This window comes from Beta vulgaris, chromosome 9 (assembly GCF_026745355.1).
Source record: "Beta vulgaris subsp. vulgaris cultivar EL10 chromosome 9, EL10.2, whole genome shotgun sequence".
NCBI classification, from domain to species: domain Eukaryota; kingdom Viridiplantae; phylum Streptophyta; class Magnoliopsida; order Caryophyllales; family Amaranthaceae; genus Beta; species Beta vulgaris.
Window position 1 is genome coordinate 15270360 of NC_079210.1, and position 18376 is coordinate 15288735.

General features: G+C 33.2%; 1 protein-coding gene across 2 annotated transcripts; it reads left to right on the forward strand.

The window, feature by feature from the left end:
* Positions 1-6550: 6550 nt before the first annotated feature.
* Positions 6551-12158, forward strand: LOC104885034 (eukaryotic translation initiation factor 3 subunit A). Of its 2 annotated transcripts, none has more exons than XM_010669744.4 (2): positions 6551-7050; positions 11643-12158. In XM_010669744.4, exons 1-2 carry the CDS (start codon positions 6637-6639, stop codon positions 11808-11810), a joined length of 582 nt encoding a protein of 193 aa, XP_010668046.2. In that variant the 5' UTR covers positions 6551-6636; the 3' UTR covers positions 11811-12158. The 2 variants fall into 2 exon arrangements, with proteins under 2 accessions (XP_010668046.2, XP_048492273.1); XM_048636316.2 differs by having other exon boundaries at positions 6552-7050; positions 11635-12158.
* The last annotated feature ends 6218 nt before the right edge of the window (positions 12159-18376 follow it).

Below are 18376 nucleotides of genomic sequence, written 5' to 3' on the forward strand. Positions count from 1 at the left end.
TGGTTCAGGAACTTGAGTTTAGGAACTCAAGGTAGGGCTCGAGTTAGAATTAGGTTGTAACAGAGTTGTTTGGCCTAATTAGTGAAAGTGTTGAGTTTAAAATCCCTAGTGGTCGAGGTTGTTTCTTCTTGTTGGGCCCAAGAAGTTTTTCCTCGTAAAAATCCCTTGTGTTCCTTTAGCTTGTTTATTCGTTTAAGTTTTAATTTCCGCAAAAAGTTACGTTTATTTCTACACCTACAATTCACCCCCCCTCTTGTAGTGTTCCTAGGGAAATAACAAACTTCTTTTGATATACATATTTTAAATTAGGAAGGTTTATGATTGAGGAAAATCTAAAAATCTTAGTAGGTAAGTATTTTTATTGAATGAAGGGTTAAAAAATCTTTTCAAAAGGGGACACCATAGCTCCCCCTTGGCTTATATAATAGAGATTTTTGCTCTCCTTATTTTTTCTTTCAACCAATTATGAATTTTTGGTCTAAATTTTTTAGAGAAGGGAGGAAATTTCTAGATGGTGGATAATATGAACAAATTGACTTTTCTAGAAAATTTTCTAATCCTAATGTTGATAAAATTCGGTTGTACTCCCTCCGTCTCAGAATAGTCTGAACATTTTTTTTTATGTTTATCTCAAATAAGTTTGAACACTTCTATTTTTATTAGGTTCCACTATTAATATATTATTTATTTTATACTCCTTTGGCCATACACTCTACTTTTTATCAATAAAAAGTTACCCAACTTTCTATCTCCTCTAATAAAAAAATACCTCATCAACTCCTATCACATCTCCTTTTTAAATAAAATAACATTCCATAGCTACATGTCTCAACAAGTGTTAAAAATCTTTCTGGGATGGAGTGGGTATTTATTAGTTGAAAGTTCTCTCAGAATTATCATTACTAATGTCCTTCTTTTTTTGAACTTAATCTCAATTATGTTCACTTCCAGTTCACTTCAATTCGGTACTTATTATTTTATTATTATTATTATTATCATTATTATTATTATTATGTTATTATTATTATTCTCATGAGTGTTTTTATAATAGTATCATTTATGATTATTACTATTATATTATTATTATTATTATTATTATTATTATTATTATTATTATTATTATTTCATATATTTCAATTTAGTTCAATTCGTTTTAGTTTAGTTTAATTCAGTTTATTATCCCTCTATTTAATTCAGTTAACTTCAGTTCAATTCAATTAAGTTCAGCTCAGCTTAATTGAGCTCAAAACAACAGGTCCTTAATTGAGATTAGCTAAAGTTTTTTATTTCTCGAATCTCTACAAGGGTGATTGGATACAAAAATCCAACATAATCGAATAGCAGATAAGTTTCGTCTTGTATATTTGGGATTGGCTTAAGTGTTTTCAATAAAAATTATGACTTTGTATAAATTATAAGTTTTTATTACTTAATTTTTATGGGATTGCATGACTCACTTATATTACCGGATATTTTATTTTGATGTTCGTGCCTATATTATTTCATCAAAATAATAAAGTTTAAAATTTTGGATATTTCAGGTTGGATCCAATCTAGTGTCTACAAATTTGGATCATATTGGTTTGGACTCAAATTTTGATTAGTTTGGATTTGAATTGGAAAAGTAAAATTCACTTTTTGTTTACACTGGATTAGACTAACCCTAAGTCAAAACCATACACTGAACTTTCACCCTAGTTCAAATATGATTGAGATTCTAGAGCTCTACTAGTCACACACTCATAATAATCCCTCGAGGTTACAAAATTCTATGTTTATATTGCACATAATACTTTTTAGATTTTACTTAAGCAAATAATTCAACAATACTGAATAAACAAATAGGCTTTCATGATTGGGACGTATATTTATCGGTTTTGAAAACCGGAGGTGTGTTCGAGGGCTGAACTTATTTGGCTCTCCTTTTAGCTTGGCATTGATCTTATTGGTCTTTGCCTTGAAAACTTAAAATCTGCAGGCGGCACCCCAATTGCATCTGGGGGTTTACAACAAGCCCACTCATCAGCATTTCTCCTTCATCATGGAGAAGCCTGAAATACTCTCGATTGAGAGTAGTGAGTCACAATAGAACGTGACTCCTAGTCATGAGCTTAGAATCCCAAGTGATGACAAACGCGACGCTCGTCGTTTGTTGTTCATTGTCCGAATCGTGATCGTCAACCACTTCTTCTACCACTTCCATCAGCCAACCAAGGTTTGCATCCACCATCATCGGCATTAACTATCGACGCACCCCTTTCTATATATGCGACTTTTTTTTATCTTTTTAATTTATTTCTTTATTAGGTGGAATGTACGAGCTCTTAAGGATTCTTTAGGTTTATTTTTTTTTGTTTTAGTTTGGGTTGTATTAGCATTAAGTTGTACTTCCTTTTTTAATTAATGTACGATTTCTCGATTTGGATTATTTAAATATTTTATCTTTTATATGTTTGTCATCTATTATATAAGTTGAATTTTATTTCAGAATTTTATTAATTTATTGCCTATTATTTCTTGTTCACGTCCATTTTAAAATTATTTTTCTTGTTTTGAAGAATTTTGTAATTTTTATAATATTGGTTACATTTAGCTATTTTTCAGGTTTTCCATATGCTTAGGGGTTACTGCGGATTACTCATTAGCCTATGAAAAAGTTACTGATTAACAAATTTAGAGGTTACTGATCAATTTAATATGTAAATAGTATAAAAGTATAGATACCATTGATGAATTTAATAAGTAATAATTTGAATGGATTATTTATCTTTGTACTAATATTACTAATAACATTGTAGGAAGGGTTACTTATTGACACTATAAGGTATTTGTTTAGAAATATACTTGGAGATTCTGTGGGTTATTTAACTATCGTATAGTTCTAAGAGGCTGATGATTAGTAAAATTACCTTTTGATCTCTATATTTTGATGTGTTAGTTATTAGCTATACATGATTTACTTATACTTATATATGGGGTTACTTATTGAAATTGTTTGTATTTGTTTACAAATACATTTTCAGATTCTTTGGGTTAGTTTTTAATGTTGTATGGGTCAGTGATAACTTTTAGAGGTGTTTCTGATAGTAAAGTTAGCTTTTGATGAGTACATTTTGATGGCTTACAATTATACTAATGTATGGGGTTACTTTGGTTACTTTTTATGTTTTATAGGTGTTAGTAATAATGTTTCAGAGGACTTACTTATTAAGTATATACAAGATATTTTGTATTTCCTTAAAGGGTTACTTACATTATATATATGGGTGTATTAATAATGAAGACTGATATTGTAGATAAAATACCCTTTTTATTGCCCTTAACATAGCCAAGTCCTAGTTGCTAAAGATTGTTGTAGGAGTTATACCACCCATAGATTTTTTTGAATGTGTTAAGTAGCCCCTCAAATGGTGTTGTGCTTTCATCCGCAATGAAAGCATATCCAAATATGACATTTTGCTAGCGGTTATTGATGCCAACGAATGGGGCACAAATGAGGTTGTATTTGTTTGTTCCATAAGTGGTATCAAAAACCTATTTCAAAGTCTTCCTTCATCTGTGTGTTTCTCCAAAATATAGCCATAAGCTTGTTTCCTTTTTCTCCTCTTCGAGTTTGAACCTGAAGAAGAAATTTGGATCTTCAATTTGTCTTTGATAAAAAGGCATTCCATGAAATGTTGGGCATCGCAACCTTCAGTCTCTTTCATCTTCTTTTGGGTTATGTAATTTAAATGGTCTTTCTATGTATGTCCAATTGATGATATTCCTCCAGCCTCATGTGCTATTACACTAGTAGAATAATTGCTTATTGCGGTGGTCATTTAGTTGCTTATTGCTGCGATTTTAGCCGCGCCGCAATAAAGGGTGCAACAATAGTTAATAACCTATTGCTGCGATTCTTCCCAAAAATCGCGGCAATAGTTTTTTTTTAATAAAAAAAATGAAGCCTATTGCTGCGGTTTTAGGTAAGAACCGCAACAATAGGTGCCTGCAATTTTTTTTTTTTTGCGTTTAGTGAAAATTCTAACTACTGTAAGTGATTTTAACTCCAATATCCAAAATATTATTTCATCATAATTTTTGACACAGTAACATATAACTAAATTCAAATCATTTCATCATTACACGGGGCCCTCTTTATTTTTCATCTCTAGCTCTCTCCTACCCTAATTTTGCATTTAAGTTGATGAGAAAAAAAAGTGTTACAAGTAAAAAAAAATGAAGGAAGTATAATAAATTGCCAAAAGAAACCCTAAACTAATATATACACCAAAAATCAAACAAAATTTTCAGATCCAAAACTAAATCAAATTTGAAATACAATTGCTATAATAAATCGCCAAAAAATTCAGATCTAAGACAAAGAACTTGAGAGGGAGGCTCGAATTTGACCGACGAAATCTGACCGGCAAGGGATGCGACGCTTTGTACGACCGGTGAACTTGAGAGGGAGGACTGCAGCATCGAAGGATTGAAGCGACGAACGACCTGACATGGAGGGCGCGACAATGAACGGAGGGAGTACGACGAACGACAAAGGGAGGGAGAAGGGTTTGTGAAGGACGGACTAAGAAGGACGGAGGGAGGGATAAGGGTTTGAGATGAAGGAGTAGAATGAGAGAGAGGAGACCGAGTGAGGAAAACTGGGTGGATAATAGGTTAAACGAGAAAAGCTGGCCTTTTATTTTTAATTTTGGAAAGTTTATTGTTGCAGTTTTTTTGTAGGAACCGCATCAATAGGTTTAAATATTATTTAAAATAAATAATATTTTAATCTATTGTTGCGGTTTTGGGTGAGAACCGCGACAATAGATTTGGTCAAACTAGTCAAATAATTTTGAAAAATTTGACATATATTGCTGCGGTTTCCACCTAAAATCGCATCAATAGGTTGATTTTCGATTTTTTCTTTTCTTTTGACGTGGTTTGTTGCTGTGTAGGGGTAAAACCGCAACAATTCATCCGCAACAATAAACAATTATTCTACTAGTGTTAACTGGTAAGATTGTTTTGTATCATGATCCCAACTTTCTGATCGAATAATCAATAATTGGATGATTTAGATGTTATGTTTGTAAGACTTAGATATGCTTTTATAATGTGTAGTTTGGGTTACTGATTAGCTTACTCATGACTTTTAGATTATTGGTGGTTATGTTTGTAAGACTTACTCATAGGTTACTTATTACTGACTTAAGTATGGGTTACTTATTACTGACTTAAGTATGGGTTACTTATTACAATAAGTATGGTTGTTCGTTCAATTATTTAGGGAAATACTAATGTTTGTTGCAGAAGTTACTGAGCTACATATGTATAGGTTACAAAGTAACTCAATTAGGGGTTACCATCTTTCAGGTAATAGGAGTTTGGAATATTGTTCTTAAGAGGTTACTGATAAATATATTATTTGTACGAATGATAAATATATTTGTAGATTACTCATTAATACATTTTGAGATTACAAATACAATTAATAGTTAAATAATATAAATATTTATAGGTTAGTGATCCATATACTTAGGGGTTAGCTTAAGCAAGGGTTTCTGGTTAATAAATTATGAGGTTGCCGTTTCATATATTTGGGGTTAATTTTTAATATAAGAGTGCATTGCTAATTAATAAATTTAGACGTTACTGATTCTCATATTTTGGGGATTACTGATTATTATAGGCATGAATTACTAATTAATTTAAGTAGGTGTTACTGATTAATACATAGGTAAATATTAGTAATTCTTATAGGGTTACTTATTAAATTAAGAATCGATTACTTGTATTTTATACTTTCAGGTTACTAATTATCATAACATGGATTTTTGATTCGAATATGTGTACGCCAAAAACATAGATAATCAGGGGTTACCTTGTAGTACATTGTTTTGTAGAATGTATTCATGAATTTCGTCACCAGTGGTTGAGTGTATTCCGAGCTGAAGCATTAATTTTTCTACTTCATCTATATCCATGGATTCTTGCGATTCTTCTATTTTGTTACAGGTCGCCATTTTTTTAACTTTTCTAGGGCTTTGTTCCTGCTTTCAATTGGTCTTTTACTTATAAAATAACTTTGCACACTATTAAAGAGTAGGAATAGGTTTGTTGGTTTCAATTCATTAAGCGTTTCTGCAGCGCATTTTTTGCAAGCACCCGACCACACTTATAATTACGCGTGTGGTCGGTTGTATTCAATACGCACTGTTTTTTTTTTCTTTTGCTTGCTTCGATTAGATGAGGTAGCCTATTTCGAGTGGTGGTGTAGGTTGGGAACACATAAACTAGAGCTGATTATTTTGGCCCAACCAGATTTTTGGGCGGGTTTGGAGCAGAATGTTTTGGCTCGCAATCGGGCACGACCCGATCTTTTTTGCTTTGGACGGGCTTTGTGCAAGTCAAAAATGACTTTTTAGTCTATTTTTTGCTCGGCCCGATCTTGGTCTGAAATAGCGGATTTTGGACACAGAATTTCGACCTGACCTGATCAATGAGCAAATTTTTAAGCGCGATCCGGCCCGATCCGAACCCGGCCGGGTTCGTCGATGATCACCTCTGTCATAAACCTTCGCCTTTCCCGTTTAACGTCTCTCAAATGTGGGAACTCTCTTGTTTCATCTTCCCAAAACTTTGAGCACAAAAATGGCATCAGCACTTGTCAGAGGTGGGCGATCCAAGCCACACTTAGCTATAGTCCGTCACTCCTCTACCCTAACCACCACCACGAAAGCGTCGCACCACAAAGAGCACAGCCAAAACCAAGTATACCTAAAACCCAACGACATAATAGGGAGTTGGTCACCCCCAAAAGACCCTAAAGAAGCCGAAGCAAAACTCGCTCTTCTCCGACGCGACTACGCCAAGCAAGTCAAGGAACTCCGCAAGCAGTACATTCACGAGATGGAGCTCCAGAGGCAAGAGCAGTTGCGCAAAGACGAGGCCCGGAAAGTTGAGATTCTTCGACAAAGGGAAGAACGCAACAAATCTAAGGCTGCTGCTGCTCAGGCTCGTGCCGCCGAGCGCAAGGCGTTTGAGGAGGAGTTCCGCCATACCCTGGTAATTCATTGTTCCTCCCTTCTTTTTTCAATTGCAACATAAGTATCTTTTTCACGGACTGAGACACTGTTTCTTCTGGACTTATTTTCAGTTTCGTCAATTCAGTTTAATTCAGTCACTATCTGAATTTCAATTTGTCTGAGTTTAGTTCAGTTCAGATTCTCACAGTCCAAAAAAAACGGGGACTAACAATATATCACTTAAAATTAATATTCATCAGTTGTGAAATAATTAAAACTGTTATCTGAAGACGGAGGAAGTATAATACACATTCAGACAGATAGTTTAACAATACATCACTTGATAATTAATATTGATTACATTTGAACATATATATGGTCAAAGTTTAATAACTGAGGAAGTATGTTCTCTCACATCCCTTGTTTATTTTGTATTCTATGCATAGTTGGTCAACAAAAAGAAAGGCCATCTAACTTACTATTTGGATTGAAGGGATCACTTGAAAAGTAGAGCAAACAAAAAGTGACCGTTTAAGATGAATATGAGAGACCGTCCCCTTTGAGATTTTTTATTCTATGAATACATTTTTTTAGGTTATTGATTGGTAGGGGTTGCATTCTTAAGGATATAGAAATGAACTCTATAGAATGGTAAATCTGTTGAATTTAATACCTTACATTAGGATTAGAAGCAAAACTACTAGTTTTATTAGCGATGATTGTATGGCACACCCCTCATCTCGATAGTCTACAGGCAATGCTACATTCATGTGTTTCTAAACATCACTTTAATTTCTTTTAAGTAGTCTAATAGGGTTGTATACTGCATGGTTCCTAATAACATTGTTTCTAGACTTTCAGATGTGGTATGCGAGAGTAGTTGCTGCAACATAATATACATTTTTACTGTTCATGCTTTTGAACTTCTATCCCAATGTTTCCAGCATTTATGGATGTACTCATTCTGCATGTATCTTATTAAGGAACATGCACTCAAGGAAAAGAAAGGAAATGCAACTTGTGAAAGGACTGTTATTTTGTCAAATTAACTGAATGTAGTATTGTGTTTTGGAGTTTTCAACCTGCAGCAGCTTTGCAGTTCCGATCCGTGACCTTCGGTTTGAGCTCCCTAAGGATCATGCTGTATAGTGTATACACTGTTTTTGTATCTTTTCTTTTCGAAGAGACTGAATTCAGATAGCCAGAATCAGCTGTGGGTTTGATAATACCGAAATGGCTCAAGTGCATAGATTAATATTGAATCACAGTAACTTAGTTCTAATAATAGTGATGATCCAAAAAATAAGGACAGTTGTATACTTGTATGACTCATTACTCTTAACCACATGGCCAGCCAGCAATTCTTACCATTCCACTTCCCCCCTTTATAAAATGGGTTACACATTCTATGCATAAAAAAACTATCCATCATCTGCTGCTGCTGCTGCTTGTTCCCTTTGCTGTTGCAGTTCCCAGAACTTAGATTCCCTCTTATATGAAGGCTTAGCCTCTTAGAACAATCTACCTTTGCTGCTGCAATAAGAGTTACTGTTGCTAGTAATCTGCTGTATTCTTCCTCGTTGGTGCTCTTCATTTGCTTTTCCCTCTTAATAACTTCAAAAAATAATCTCAAGATAAAATCTAGATAATTTTTTTTAAAAGAAGTCTGTTTCGAATATTTTAGAATTTTTTAAAGAAGTTGAACCTTTTTGTGCTTTAGGTTCATGTTCCTTTTCTCTTTCCTTAAATTCCACTTGTAAGGTGACAAATACAATAGACTGTAGAGAGAGCTCAAGTGTGTGAGTGGGAACATGTCTTTGATCATTGTCTTTTTCTTTTAGATGACGAGTGACTGATTGTTGTTGCAGTTCACCTTATTGAGTGAATAGTGGCCTTTTCCCATCGATTGTCTTTTTTATGTTTATCTCTTGCTCTTAGAATTCGTTACGAGCAGCACTTCCTTTTCCATGACAAGCATGTGAGTTCGTAATATCAATCATAATTTCTATCGTCGTATGTCACAATCTGAGCCAAAGAAAGTATGTTGGATCACTTTTCTAGTAGCTAGTGATTTCAAACACATACAATACCGTTTTACCAACTTTATGTTGGCTGAGCCTTTGAATGGTTCTGAGGGAGGCTTAGGCTTATATGAGCGTCAGCTGTAAAAAATGGAGGGACTGTTTTCTATACATGTCGACCTGCAGGTGTAACAAAGTTCCAAATGAAAATAGACGAGGCTAACCTACATAGCACCACATGATCTCCATGATAGATGGAGGTGCTTAGCAACATGAGTGTTTCTTAATAGCAGAACATTCAGTGGCAATACAATATATAGGAGGCAGCACACATATAATATCCTCTTTAATATAGTATTGCTGCATTATATTTGCACATCTTGCTAACTTACATGGGTGTAGTTGGCTGCATTTCCCCTTACTTTGCTTTAGTATTCACAACCTTTGGACCTCACTTTCTTGGAAATTTTTATCAAGAATGTAAAGTAAAATAAGTTGTCATGTAAAGCTTCATTTGAAGAATTTACCTAATTTTTGGGAAGCTCATAGGAGAAGTATGTTGGTTGCAGCATTCAAGGTTATTGTTTGTAAGTAGTGAGTTTACAGACCAGTATTTCATGAAAGAAATAATTTCATCCCAGCTGGAATATTTGATGTTTAAATTGGAAACACAATTTCAAAATAGGAAATAATGGATTGTGATAATCCCAATTATGGTCGTTCTGCTTTAATAATCCCAATTACGAGTTATTCTTATATAACCTCAACTATGCTAAGGCCTAAGTGTCTTCCCAAAATGCTCCAGCGCAACTTATAACTGATTGAGCGAGTAATTTTTTTTCCCTTTATGTCCCTCACCTTCATCTTTTTTTCACATAAGCCAGCCACCACCTCTACCCCATCCAAGCACCACTCCTCTTAGAACCCGTGAGCCACTGTTGAGTCATTACTTTCCGCCAACTTATTGTACACCTAGACTACCTGCCTGCCTACCCTACCATGACTCTCCTAGCTACCTTATTTTCCACTCCCCACCACCCAAACTAGCCTATCCTTAACCCAAGACTTTGAGGCATATCCCCAACAAAACTCAGCCGCAACAATCTCTCCCCTCCCCTTCCCCCCTCACTTCCTCCCTTCTTTATCCATTGGAAAACTCATTGCCAACCAAGTTTCCTCACTGTAGCCTTCCCGTTTTTTCACCAGAATATTTAGAGCTAACCAAGTTCTCCTGTCACCATTCTTCATACCTTGCCTTAATGTCAATCAAAACCATATTGCCTTTTCTTGTCCCACTAACCAGGTGTGGAGAAAAGAGAGTGGGATTATGTTGGAAATGAGAATCGGGTAGAGGGATAAGCTGACAGGGAAATTGGTAGGAATAAGGAGTTCGAAGAAAAGAGTGATATTTCGGAATATGCTTGGATTTGTCCACTATGAAAACACAAGTGCAAAATTTGGTAAGTACGGTAGCCCTTGAAATAATTAGTGAGATATTGGCTAATTGTTCCATACAAAGACAACAATCCCAAGCAATTCTTCATTATATAAATCACAAGTTTGAAGTTGTAAAAGTCATTCCAATAACGGTTAACCATAGATCTTTGTTATGGTTCCACAAACTGAAATTACTATGAACAAAGGCTGCTGCCTGCAAGTAGGAGCAAGTTTAGCAAGCAGTGCTTGGTTTTCAATGGGGTTGACAATGTCATTTACTCTATTAACTACTTAGTTACTAGTAGCTAGTGCGACCTTACAATAATAAACTTTTTCAAACAAAATGTTTGTCCAACCAGCTAGTAAAATCAACTAAGATAAGCTAATAATATCTGTCTGCAAAATAAGGTACTTGTGAACATGAAAGTTGTCGTACACTCTCATATGTATGTAGTCATGCATTCGCCGTACATGTTCACATGGAAAATATCTCAAGAATATTTGGATCTTTGTTGTAAAGAAGCTCCAATAACACTGCATAAGTTTTCATGGACCGAGGAGTTCTCAAATAGGAATACCTATCCACTCCCCATTCTTAAAAGATGCAATGTTCGGTTTCTTTAGTATCTCCGATGCCATCATTCGTATTACTAAGTCAAAATTGATATTTGGCAGAAACACACTCCCTTTATATTCTTTTATTTCACTAACTTTTGGGCAAGAGTAATACTAGGATGCAGGACCTCTTGTGAAGTCCTCGTTTTGCACTCTTTCTCAAACAAATTCCGAAAAAAAGAAAGAAATACACTTCTTGTGGAGACCATTTTTTGGCGAACCTATTTCTAGTATTCTTTTGAAAAATTTCAGAGATGGATACAAGATATCATGAATTAGATTGTAGCCTTTCAAGTGATTGCTACTCTTTCCTTAGTTCTCCTTTCATAATCCTCTCGCTTTGCACCCTTTTGAAGGTATATATCTCCAACAGTACATGTGTCTATTAGGCCTGGTGTGATTGTCACTTAAACAAAGGCATTGATATTGGAACTGAAAGGTTAGATGCAGATGTATAATTCTAGTTACGGATGTAAAAGATTAAATTCACTTGAAATGTTTGCTTGAAATGGTTGTTAACTTTGTTTCATATATATAATTAACATTTGCAGTTGTGCAGATGAAAGAAAGAGCACAGAAGCTTGATTATTGGAGAATGAGAGAAAAAGCAATAGAGGAAAGAAAGAAGAGCAAAACAGAGCTCATCCGTCGCCAAAGTTCCATGTGGATTGAGGAGAAGAAGTTGGAGCGAAATATATTAGAAAATGTAGTTTGCCAAAACACCTAGCTCTAGATGTCGCGAGACACGAACTGCTGAGGGCATTTTGATGCAGGTCTATGACTGTTCACATCGAAGATTGTGTTTTCATTGGTTGACAGTTTGGTCTTGTATAGGATGACCCAAAAATCTTACCTTTTGCTGTCACAGGCTCATAGTCAAGTATAGTATTTTTCTTTTTTTTTTTTTCAAAAAACAAAAATTGTTATAATCTTAGGTAATAGAGCTATGATAAACGCTAGCAGCTATAGACATTTTTGTCTATAGCAAAAGCTAACATCCATGTGGCAACATATAATTAGCACATATGTCACAATATTGTTTATCCAAAACAAATTGCTTTTTGCAATTTTTAAACTTAGTATATCTCAAGAAATATATTTAAAAAAAAATTAAAAAATATATCAATATTCATTTATTTTTATTCTCTACAAATAGACATCCATTTTGATATAATTTCATCATATATCAGTTTTAAAATTAATATCAATTTTAATTACTTTACGTCAAACAAGTCTATTGTTATAAGAAACAAGTGTATTTTAACAAGAAACAAGTGTATTGTATGGAGAAACAAGTGTATGTTAACGAGAAACAGGTGTATTGTAATAATAAGAAACAAGTGTATGTTAACAAGAAACAAGTGTATGTTAACGAGAAACAGGTGTATTGTAATAATAAGAAACAAGTGTGTTAAAAGAAACAATTGTATTTTAACAAGAAATAAGTGTATTGTATTAAGAAACAAGTGTGTGGTAATAAGAAACAAGTGTATGTTAACATAAAACAGGTGCATTGTAATAACAAGATACAAGTGGGTTATAAGGATAAGAGTAAAATAAATATATGATGAAATTTTCTCAAAATGGATGTCTATTTGTAGACAATAAAAATATATGAATATTGGTATATTTTTTATTTTTTTCTAAAATATATTTCTTGAGATATACAAGTTTAGAAATTGCAAAAACTAATTTGTTTTGGATAAACAATATTGTGACATGTGTGCTAATTATATGTTGCCACATGAATGTTAGCTTTTGCTATAGACAAAAGTATCTATAACTGCTAGCGTTTTATCAATTCTCCTAGGTAATAATAGAAGTCTTGTATTGTAGCAGGCCTTATCACAGCCTTGATTGACACTGGCAGTTTTGGACACTCTTTTGCCAGTATATGCATTTGGAGTTGACTTTTGTGATCATGGTTGATATGCGGCAAAAATTGCCCTACGGTCAATTCATATTTGTAATTTTGTTTATTGTTATTGGGTTTTCTTTTGTCATGGATGTAAGTGAATCTGATACATGGTCAACACTAAGAGCATGTTTAATACAACAATTTTGGGCTTTTGACAAAAGGAATTAAATACCTATTCCTTTTTGTTAAATTCAATATCTCCTCAATTCATTATGATTACTTTTACTTGTTGGTGAATTCCCTTGTTACCTTTCATTCTTGTTGAAGTAACAAATCCAAATCTATTTGTCAATGGTAAATATTTTTTTTCCCTTTCTACTCAAAGTTTGAATCAAACACTCAATAAAGGATGAGGAGCTAGCTCATGTGGTAGAGCACTCCCCTCTGATCCTTGGGGTCAGGGGTTCGATCCTTACCCCTAGCATTATGTTGGGGTATTTCCTTAGCATGCTTTGCATGCTTTACCAGCCAATGTACTGGTTGTTCCTACAAGGCTAGTAGCCTTGGTAGGGGTTAGCCCTTGGGTTGACTTAATTTCCTAATCAAAAAAAAAAAAAAGAAGATCTTTGTTTATGGGAATCTAAGAGCCAAAAAAGAATGAAGAAATACATTACATTATTGGGGTTAGGTTGGTAAATATGGGTAATCCTTTTTGTTATGATGGGGTAACCAACTCAAATTGAAACCCTGCTCAGTCCAAACAACTATATCTCAATCGAACCCAAATATTTAGTTCAACATCTCTATCCTACTCTAATCCAACATGTTTGGTTATCATCAAGTTACCAATTGGTTCAGGTTATGAAACGAAAAGCAAATGAAATCGAATAGAGTGAAATAATACCAAAACTTGTGTTCGATTTCACCTTTCGAATGAAAAGGGAAAGGAAACATTACAAGCAAATGAATTTGGTTACTTGTGGGGAAAAGAAAGGTACCTAGGAGATCAATCTATTATCATCAAATAATGGTAAGAATTTAGGACATGTTTGAACCAAAAGACAAGAAAGAGATTAGGTATTGCATTTTTAAGAGCCCAAAAGCCTAAATGATGAAACATGCTCGAAATATGTTACCTCCTCTAACCCTAAGATTTTTGTTTAAATGTAAAGATTAATGGTGAAAGGTACGTAGGATACGACGATAGGCTGATTTGAAATGTAGTCTTTACTTTCCAGAGATATAGAATTTAAAAATGGTGCGGGTTAGATAGATGATCTTTTATCTCTTGATCTTCAACTTATCGTTGGATGAAATAAAAAATACCTTATTTATCAACTTTGATATTTGAAAATAAAATTCTCCTTTCTTTTTCGAAATATTAGTAACAATAAATTTGAACTATCGTCAGTCTCCTTAAGTTACGTGACGTGTTTACATACATATGATTGGTCTTTCATCTAATAGAGAAACTAAGTAATGAATCATCCAATTTTTTTTTTTTGTACAAATGTAATTCTTTTACTACATCAACACAAAATTAGGAAGGGAAACTACATAACCAAATGTGTTGGGATGCCTTGAATATGAGGTTTCGAAGGATTCGTTATGGAGGTTTTCATTGCCCTGTCAACAAGTTGAGGTCTAGGTTTAATCCCCCATATTAATTTTATAATATATTATAATTAAGTTAGAATGCACTTATAATTATTTAAGCATTTTAATTAGGAGAATTCTTTATGCTTTACTATTTTGGAGTAAAAATGACGTAAGTCAAAGCATTGACTTTTTAATTAAAAGTTTTAAATGGTGTAATTTTTTTAGCGTATTAACATTATATTTTAATTTAACTAATGAGGTGTGTGGTTTGATTGCCATAAAAATCTTTCTCAATATCCTTAAATGTAATAACCCAAAAGTTTTCTTCCTTTAAAATTACATTTTCTAATAAAAGAATAGAAGATTACTAAAAGATTCCGCCACATGTAAAAACGTTTAGGCTTGTTCATAAATTTGCAGCAAAAAACATAATTAAAATGCTGCGAAGATAATCAAAGTCAATACTAACTTATGACAATATAGAACCAATAAAGGCTCTAAAAAGTGAATCCATAATTAACTCAAATCTTAGAAAATAAACTATGAACTCTAAAATCTTCTGAATGACTTTAATAATACAAACACTAAAATAATGACAACAAAAACATACACATTATGACTTCCTAGATTCATCATGATACCCAATCAAATAAAGTTGTATTACCAATTGAAACTAATGATTGTTCACCAACAATACCAAAGTAAACATGGGTCGTCACAAAAATTAATAAGGCATAAGTCTGGATCAAATACAAAGCACATAATCAACAAAGTTGAATATACATACAAGTTAGGAATATAAATGAAATTCAAACATGATTTTATTGAACAATTAAATATAAAAAACCAAATTAGGTAGACCATAATTGTACGACAACTTTTGACAACCATACTTACTAGCCTTATATGCACGTAATGCGTACGAAATCTTATTGAAATTTAATTAGTTGCGTAATTACATGTAGTATTAAATCATATAAAAATTATTTATAAAGTTTTACCTAAGTATGGTTGTTGCGTTCACTTGGGAGCCGAGTTGCTTCTTCTTCAATATGTTGTTGTGAGAGACTTGTGCAAGCGATGCCTTTACTCCCCGCTCCGGTCTTGCAGCAAACCAACCCTGGAGGTTTGAGTGGTGGTTTTCCCTCTAAAGCTTAAGTCAGTTTAGGTAAGGAATCATGTTTAGAGATATAGAGAGAAAGAGAGTATATTTTAAAAGATTAATGGCACAGTATTCAATGATCTTTCTTGTACCTAATTTTGAGGGGACTATTCATAGTGTTTGGAATTTGATTGGCTGAGCAATCAGAATTCGACACGTGGCAAACAATGATTTAAGGTTGTAATTCAGCCAATCATATGCAGCCATTTTTTAGGGTTTGGGCTTGATTATCCTTGATTTTAGAAATGGGATTAAAACATCAGAAAGAATAATATCTTCCAAAAAGGTTATTTTCCCTCCATTTCCTAGGATACATGGAGGCATATGATTAGTCCACATGTCCGCTCATCAAACCTTCATTTTTAGGTAACAACGGTAACGTAATATTATAGTATCGTTCGACGAAAGAGCCACAAACAATATAAAAAGATGGCTAATAAGGTACTCTAAATAACATCATAATATAAAAACTTTCTGTGAGATTTTTTTTTTGGTTCGATGCAATTCAACTTCAAACAATATCATTATACTTAATATATAATAGAGATATAATGTACACACTTTGCATATATCCCAACACCAAACATCTCTCTCTATACATTTCTTCGACCCTCATATGGCCCTATCTCTGTATATATGTCTAAACCATTGTCTAAACCTCCCTTCCACCACCATCTATCTTCTTTCTATCTATCTCTTCCTCCCGTCACCCCTCTATCATCGGTTCCTTCTCTCTCTATAAATGGAAACCTAAATATTGGAGATAGGGAAGCAAATTTTACTTAGTATTTGGAGTATTTTCGATCAATTAAAGCATTGAGATGATTAAAGGCGGAGTTCGAAAAATTTGGAGAAGAAACACATAAATTTCGAAATGCAATTGAGGAGGTGAGTTTCAAAAATTTCAACTTTTTTGCGTACGAGAGAATCTGAAATCTTGAAGATTGTCAGTGTGTTGAAATTATTATTTGCGTATAAAATAGAGAAGATTATAGACGGAAATTACGTTGAATATGGAGAAGAGTTTCTCATATAATTTGGAAGAGTTTCTCATAAGAAAACACTCTATAATAATTCCATGGAAAGAAATTTTGTTTTTACGAATTCTGATTCTATGAGAAGATTGATTTTTAGACACTTTTTTTTTAAAAAATAATTATAGTTGTATCTATTATTCTTAGAAAAATGTTTGATTGAAGATGTTGTTAAAAAAACTCTGTGTAAAAAATTTTCGAATTGAATGTAAAATTGTTGTGAGAAGTTAATGTGAAATTGTCACACAACTTTTCTTTTTTTGTAAATTTTGACAGCGTTTTTCTCGAAAACCCTACTACCAAAAAGGCCTAGAAAACAGGTTGAAAATGGCATAGGAAACCGGATTATAACACATCTCCATCTCACAGGTGTCCTAGGTTACGAGACTGTTTATAATGCCTGGTTTCTTTGTTTATTTAGGAGACCAGTTGACAGGTAAAACCAGTCTCTTAGATAAGTTTATATATAATATGTAAAGAGGTTCGGAGACCATTTAACATTAAAAACCAGTCTCCGTACCTTACCCTTTGAAACCATTTATTGACCACAACCGGTTTCTTAGGTTTATTATACGTTTTTTATTAAGTAAAATGTTAACAATATACATACATTATCCTGCATTTGCGGCTCCTTGTATATATACTTTTTTTTAAATAAAACAATTTATTATTTTAATTTTTTTTGACAGGTTTGTATGACAATTTATAAATAGCCACAATAATATTATTAAACATAAATTCTTGCTTGCTTTATTCATCATGTCAAAAAAATATTTGCTACATTCAATTTATATACAAAACCAACTTCATTCAAAGCATCAATTTCTTCAAATAATGTCTTAAAATAAAGTTTCTATAATCTAATGCTAGCTACTAAAACTAACATTCTAAAATAATCAAATAATATGTATAATTCAAATTTGACCGTCGTCTTCAATCTCCATCGTCTTCTGTTTGTGTGTTTAAATAATTCACCCACATTTCTCTTAGCTCGTCAATCATCTCTTGAGAATAAGTGCTAGGAATCCCTAGAAAGTACTATAAAATAATTTCAGATAATTATAATTAGAATTAGTATAAATATGTATTTTATAAGTTTCAAGAGCAAATTAGATAATGATTTAGCTCCTATTTCATATCATATATGCTAGCTCCTAATTCATATCATGTAAGTCTAGCTCCTAATTCATGATGGAAGGTAGTTTAACAGTTCTACCTCACGTCTGATGTGCTTCAAACACATTATGGATCACCAACTCAATAAAGACAAAAAAAAGAAAAATGTCTCTAATGTCAATAATCATATCACAAAACCAACTTCTTAAATAATCTCATTGTTTCGAAAACCAACACATACAGAGATAACAAGGTAAGAGCATGAATGACTCAAGTGACATGCGGGTCATATGTACAGGAAAGATAAAGAACATCAACTATATGTGCACACACTTTATACAACAAACTTTTATTTCTGTTGGTTTTTTAAAATGCGATTGTAAATGAAGTATGAGCAACAGTAACATTCTTCTCATTCCTCACAAATATTTTCAATCCCAAAAAATTATTAGATGTTAATGAGTGACAAGGTTACCTTATCAAGAATTAATTGTCGTCTACTTGCGATAATTTCAATCATGTAA